This window comes from Apis dorsata, unplaced genomic scaffold, assembly GCF_000469605.1.
Source record: "Apis dorsata unplaced genomic scaffold, Apis dorsata 1.3 scaffold_44, whole genome shotgun sequence".
Taxonomy (NCBI): Eukaryota; Metazoa; Arthropoda; class Insecta; order Hymenoptera; family Apidae; genus Apis; species Apis dorsata.
In genome coordinates, this window is record NW_006263346.1 from 1,609,082 (window position 1) to 1,616,090 (window position 7,009).

Genomic DNA, 7,009 nt, shown 5'->3' on the forward strand with positions numbered 1-7,009 from the left:
GTAGACAGCCTGATTTAGAACATCCCCAGTTGGCGGGCGTTTAACCGAATCGAGGATTCATCTCCTCGCGCCCTCAAAGCGCAGCAGACACGATGTATGAGCAGTGTGTAATATGATGAGCACACACACACGCACTCACCACGCTTGGAATATCACCTTCACCATTGCATCGCTTGCACCCACCTAAAGGTCTCTCCTTACATTGCCGGTTGACTCGTGTTGTCCGGCTCTAGCACTTTGACTCACTCTGTCTTTGTCCTATGCGCGCTGCCGACACTCCGTACATGCGACACACAAGCAACGTTCGGCACTTGGTTCCGGTACTCCTCCTTCTACGCCTCGTTTCAGTTAAGTGCAAGCAGGACAGGCGCAGAGAGGCAGTCTCTGTTGTTCTACAGGAGTTGGGAAAACGCAGATGCAACGATCGCGATATATACGGTTAAAAGAGAGATGAGACGAAAACGAGAGAATGAAGAAGATGAATAGAGATGGAGCACAAGGGACATATGTATGACAAAAGATAGGTGCGAGCGAAACAACGATAGCGATGATGCGGTGCACCTGTAAGACAGAGGCGGAAAGTTTGAAGATAGAACGAATAAGTGAGACAAACGACGAGAAGAGGTAGAAGATCAAGAAACTGAAGTGCGACAGAGATCAAATGATATGTCTCATCTTCTGTATACGTGCAAAGAGGATAGCAACTGAGAGGATACTACTATTGAGTGCGAGCGAGACACCTAAAAGCAGAGGTGTCGATAAAGATTTTTTTAAAGTGAGAAATTATATCTCGAATAATCGTGACAAAGGAAACAAATGTAACAAAAGAAAACGATGTTTTAATAAAATAAATTTTAAATGATTTAGAACGCTATTAGAACGTTGTATATTTAAGGTATATATCTTTAAATATGCGTGAACATGTGGTTAGTAAGTAAAAATTAATAGAGAAATTATGTAAGATTAAATTAGTTTTCTTTTAATGTCGAATATAAGTTAAAATATTGTTTTCCTTTATGCGCGTAAGAAAGAACTCCGTGACAAAAGTTCGTTAAAAAGTTGCGGAGAGTGTAAGACATCGGTGGCGTAGTGTTAGTAAGTTAAATAGCTATTAAAATTTCCGATAAGAAGCCGTATCGGGTGAGATCTTTCGTGGACCGTTTTAACATAGAATGCGAATTGTTCGATCGATATTGACGTATCTTTGAACGAGGAGAAAACTTGTAATTTCATAATCATTATGAAATTAGCCATTATTGGTTTCTTCGATATAAGGAAACAACGAATCGCCCCTGTCGGTCGACGCCCTTGACTCGACGAACTGAGAAACGAGTCGAAAAAGGACAGAGATGAAAAGAAAAGAGATGCACATTCCGTTCTCTGTGTACATTTGTGTCCCCTTATTGGTGTGTCAGTGTCGTTGCCGTGGTGGATAGTGTTAGTAGCCGCTCATTGGTGTTCGCCGCGGCGGCAAGCGGCGTTCACACGTTTCCCGTCATCCACTTCGGTACCCGGCTCGCAGTCGAGCGTCGTTCGTTGTACGGTGCGGTTGTGACGTTCGCGTTTCGTCTCGACGCTTTATACGTTCGATATACGTATATATGTGTGACACTGTGCACGCGTTTTCTTTTTTTCTTTAGACTATACATATATATATACATGAAGTGTTTGTGATAGTGCGAGAAAAAATCGGTGTGTGTCGGTTATATTTTTCGCATAGTGCCAAGGTGGATTAAAGACGTATCTCCTGAGGAAACAAAACGCGAAGAAAACGAACCACAGACCAAAGGTATTATTTACTGACAGCTTTTTCTATTGACCGTTCTCAGTTCGTTTGTTGCCAATGGGAGAAATTATTGTTTGCTGCGTCATTTAACATGTTCGCGATAGATTTTTATGTAAACACAAACGTCTTATCATTGATTTTGTTCTCGTGTATATATACCAAATTATTTGAAATCGTGATAATCGAGAAGTAGCTGAATATTTGTTTAACGACGCATGGTATTCCATATAAAAAAGGGTGACATTTTATATATTATCTAACAAAACGTGTTAATCTTTCTATTTTCGAAAATTGTGATATTAATTTAGATTATTTAGATTTTTAATATATATCGTCACATGGTGGAAATATCTAATCATGTACGCGATTTGCCAATAACACCGTATCGTGTAACATTAACCTTGATAATTGCTTTCTGTTGTTTTGCTTCGTTGCCAGCTCAAATGGGCGGTAATTATAGAAATGTTAGCAGATTTTAATAATATTTCACGTTATGTCGGAAATTACGTGTTTGAGAACGACGTAGTTGCAGGTACATGTCGTTTTGTAATCCGCCTGACTTTAATTGGTCTGATGTTTTAAACGATAAGACGATCTTTCAAGCGGCAGAATGTTGCGGCACGCGTTTAACCGGCATTATTAGGCTAGTTTGAAAGAAGCCAATGACGAGTTTCGTTCTTTCTCAGTTTAATAAGCGGTGCCACTGGCAGCACCTTCGATGCGACACAGCTGCGAAGTAAATTACTGGAAAGAGACACGACGGTAGCGGGAATGGGAGTTAGCTACAAGCTGGGGGTAATCGCGAATCAACGTACATGGCTCATTAAATCATTCAGACAATCGACACGTTTTACCCGCTACTTTCTTCGTCGGTCGGCTTCTTAGAACCTTTACTATGTATTTTTTTCTCTCATACCATTGGCATTTTCTTGTAATTTCTATGATGGCCAATAAATATAGTAGGTATATGGTCAACTGCAAACATGAGAAAGGAAAACGAGGAAACGATATCATTTATTTGTCATTATATTAACATTGCTAATATATCATATATATATAATATATATATGATAGTTTTCATAATTTTTACATTAACAATTTTATAAACATATATAGCGCTTATGAATTAGTATCATTTATCGTTATCTATATCGTTGTCCTCTTATTATAATTTTTTGCTCGATTGTTATTAGCGATTAAAGTATAAACTATTTATCGATGACACGCGCCTGTATATACTTATATATCGATGCTCATAAATTATATACATTATTTGGTTCTCGTCGATAAATTATAATTTAGATAAACTATAATTTTGTAAGCTACTTTGTGGGAAATCTTTTAAATTGTAGAGCGCAGCACGTAGTCTACGTCGCGGTATTTGACCATGTCGCGATAACGATCGCAGGGAAAAGAAATCACGGTGATCGCGTGATTAAGGATCTTAACGGCGATTAAACAAGATTCGTGATAACTTCCTTCGTGACTTGCCTGTGCAACGCTACATCCGGTATACGTTCCCTTCTTTCGCTCGAACGTTATAGGTAGGTGTCTTTGAACAGCTGTCGTGCGATGCTTGTTTATTTTCCTTTTCACGAAATTTCATCTGAGCACACAATCCAACCGTTTCGTTCCGTTCATACGTATAACTTCTTTGTTCGTTCAGTGATAAAACGTTGAAGATATTCAAAACATCGATCATTTCTATAGATTCTATAGTTTATTTGTTAAAAAGAATTTTATCGAAAAATTTTAGATTATGTATTTCGATTTATATATTACTACATCGGTGATAGAAAAAAAGGTGATAAAAGTTAAACCGCTGAAAGTTTTCATCGTTTCGTCATGTTCGTATATTGCAAATTGATGGAAATGACTGTTCAAATTTGGCTTCGCGTTTTTCACGTATGCCCGCTCCATTATACATCGCTCGTGAAATATATTATCCGTGGAGAATGGTCTGTTAACGGAGTTACATGACTCCATTTTCATGTTACACGAAACATCATCCGGCGTTACAAAGAGCCCGTAATGACACGTATACATGTGTGAAATCACCCTGATGTCAACGTGGAAATGATAACAACAACGAAATTCTTCATTTCGATCAAAAATTTTGCTCTACTACATTTTATTCTGAACGTTTTACTCTGGTGTTTTAAATTATTCAGACACTTTCAATTCCAAATTTACATGTACATTTAGCTGACGTAAACAGTATTGTAGTTTGTTATTTAATTCGCACATGTGATTCCGTTTTATGTATCTGATTTATTACGTGAAAATTACTTGAGGGGAAGATCCAAATTACTCTAATGCAAGCCATTAATACTTGTCCATTGATACTCGAGTATATATATACTTATTTTCACATACTTGTTTGCATGTAATGTTAGCATGTTTTGGAAAGGGCTATGAAACTTTTCGTACTTTGCTAATGTATCGTTAACGAAAAGTCACGTGATACTTTTGACTTCTTTATGTATTATGAATTATACGTGAAATTCTCAATTCAAAAGGTTAGTCGAAATATTAAAATTTTTATAAATAAAAATATTCTAAAAATTTGAAATTATTTAAAAAAATTGTAAAAATATTTCGATTAAATAAAAAAAGGTTAAAATATCCCGAATTATTCGAATAAATTGAGTTTCTTAAAAAAATCTTAAACCATGAAGAATCACTGTTCGATTTGATTCGACAAATCAAATTATCCATCTCGAATTACGAGTGCATGGACGGTTATAGCATGTGAGAATCATATAAAAGTAAATTACACGTGCAAACCGCAAGATATGCGTTGAATTTTCGATATCCACGATTTTCAAATAACAGGGAACATTAATAAAAATAACATTTACATTATTATCGATAAGTACAAACAATTTTTTAAAAAATTTTTAAATTATTTTAATTTTATTAATTGATTTAATTTGTCGATTATTCTTATCTTAATTTCACCAAACAATTTCTCTATCGACGAATTAAATTCATGCGTCACGAGTACATTATAACGAATCATTTGTTCATCGTCCGCCATTATCGATATTTCATTCCATCGTAATACATACACGTTTTCGTTTCACGGGTCATTATCGTTTTTAATCGATGATTTAAATCGTCGGTGATTACGTATTAGATGCAGAAAAATTTTAACGCGTGGAAAGAAATTGTTTACCGAAAACAATATTTTCAAAAAATACGAAATACGCAGTTTCTGTACGTGTCATTTCGTTCGTGCACAAGCTTTGCGTTTGGTTTAAACGAGGGGGCGTTGAGCGTACGTTTCTTTTATCTCACCTCCTTTTTTTTTTTCTCCCTTGCCAGTTGCCAGTTGCTTTTTTTTTTCCTCTGCTTTTCTTTTCGGTCTTTGTCGTCCTTCGTTGGAAACACGCCTTGAAGATTAGGATAAATGTTCTCGGGACGGTGACGGAGCATGGTTTACGCGCCCCGTAAATCGAACGATAAATTGATCGGTTGGATTCATAAAGCCGCGTACACACATGACGCAATCGTATAAATAATTTCAAAATACGTGATGAAATCGGTCGGATTTTTTTTTAGAAATTGAAAAATAGAAAATGTACACGTACACTTTGAACAAATAATTATGTTTAATATTTAATGATATATATATATATACATCTATAAAATCTCGTATTTATCAAACGCACTTTATTTTTATTTTTATTTAGGTTACTTGAATAATCGCTAAATACTTAAAGTATACTTAAAGTGTAATCGTTAAAAACCACTTTGTTACAAAGTGTAAATATAAAAACCGATCGTAAAATGAAAATTAGTTCTAAGAAAAGCGTAGTCACGCGAAATCGCGAGTTCTCGTGAAGAAGTTTACGAAACACCTCGGTTTCGGTCAAAGTAACGAATCGTGTCGTGTTATAATTACAGCCGGCGAAGATCTAGATGCTGAACACTGAGGGAAGACTGTTGGCGTTCCTCCAAGATCCTGAGAATGTTGCCGCAAAGATCGAGCCGGGGAATGGATCATGAAGTGACCGTGTACAAAGGGCATTGCGGACGTGTGTGATTCTTGCGAAGTATTTAGCCACAATTAAGATGTATCCCGCGCCGGCGAGACACCCAGCCGCTCCCGTAAGTAATCAACAATAAGAAAAATAAGAGAAAAAAAAAAAAGAAGAGGGAGAGGAAGGAAAGCAAGAGGCGCGTATTGCCTCAATTTCTTCATCGTTTTCAAGCTTTCTCGAAACAAGATTGTCGCGTTTTTAATTACGAAAAGGTGCGGGGCCGATTACTCTTGCCGCAACTTCCGAGATAGACTAGGAACTCGGCCAATTTTATCCGACGTAGTTGCGCCGAATCGATTAATTTCGCTAATTTTCTTCGCTTCCATTACGATGCTATCTCCCATTGAAAGAAATGTTTGAATGCTATTATAATAATCTTTGAAACATTCTTAAGCCTTTTTTCCTTTTATCATCGGGAAGTTATTTTTAAGAATTTCTGTAAGAAATGTGAAGATTTAGAGATTTTTTTTTTTTTATTATCGGAGTTATACTAGCTTATATTAATGAAACGTTTTCATGAATTACGGGTCATTTTGAGATAAAAATGAAAAAAAAAAAAAAAAAAAGGCAAAAGAAAAAAAGGATAGGATTTATTATATGAGCACTTGAAATTTCATTTCTTTCTATGATATTGATATCACGAGGAAACCGGCGAGGAGAAGCGCCTTAACCACTTCTACCGGGGAAGAATAAAAGGCGTCGGTGCTCGTGAGCTTTCAACTTTTCTTTTCAAAGTAGTTACCCCGTCAGTTGCTCTAACACCATCGTGGCGGCGGCCCATATTATCTCTCTCCCCTTTCATGAGCCCACTTATGGGGTGCCTCCAATTTTAATTCACCGCTTTGTTCATTGTTTGAACGCTTCAGAAGTGAACTATTAAGCATTCGCTCCGCAGAGAAAAGTTTACCGGTTAATTTCTTCCCCCCTCCCTCCCTCCCTCTCCCGCTTCCTTCCTCCCCCCTCCCCCCTCTGTGACTAGATTTCATTCACAATCGTATCGTATATTGCGTGCGATTGTATCGGTATGTATAAAACAGTACGCGCGTGTGTGTACGCATACCACCGTTTCTTTCTAAAATGATTAGCATACCACCACGCGAAATATCACTCGAATACATTTGCACACGTAAATATCCATCTTTCGTGCGAATTTTCACATTTTTCTCGGTTCAAAGTT

The 7,009-nt window shown here is 36.9% G+C and overlaps 1 protein-coding gene across 1 annotated transcript in view; it reads left to right on the forward strand.

Annotated features, from left to right (window-relative positions):
- Positions 1-1,466: 1,466 nt before the first annotated feature.
- The window catches only part of LOC102670653 (protein groucho-like), a 51,177-nt gene continuing 45,634 nt past the window's right edge, over positions 1,467-7,009 (forward strand). The window contains exons 1-2 of the mRNA XM_006608840.1: positions 1,467-1,789; positions 5,696-5,899. Coding sequence (XP_006608903.1) covers positions 5,864-5,899 — 36 coding nt within the window. The 5' untranslated portion in view covers positions 1,467-1,789; positions 5,696-5,863. The remainder of the gene's footprint in view (positions 1,790-5,695; positions 5,900-7,009) is intronic.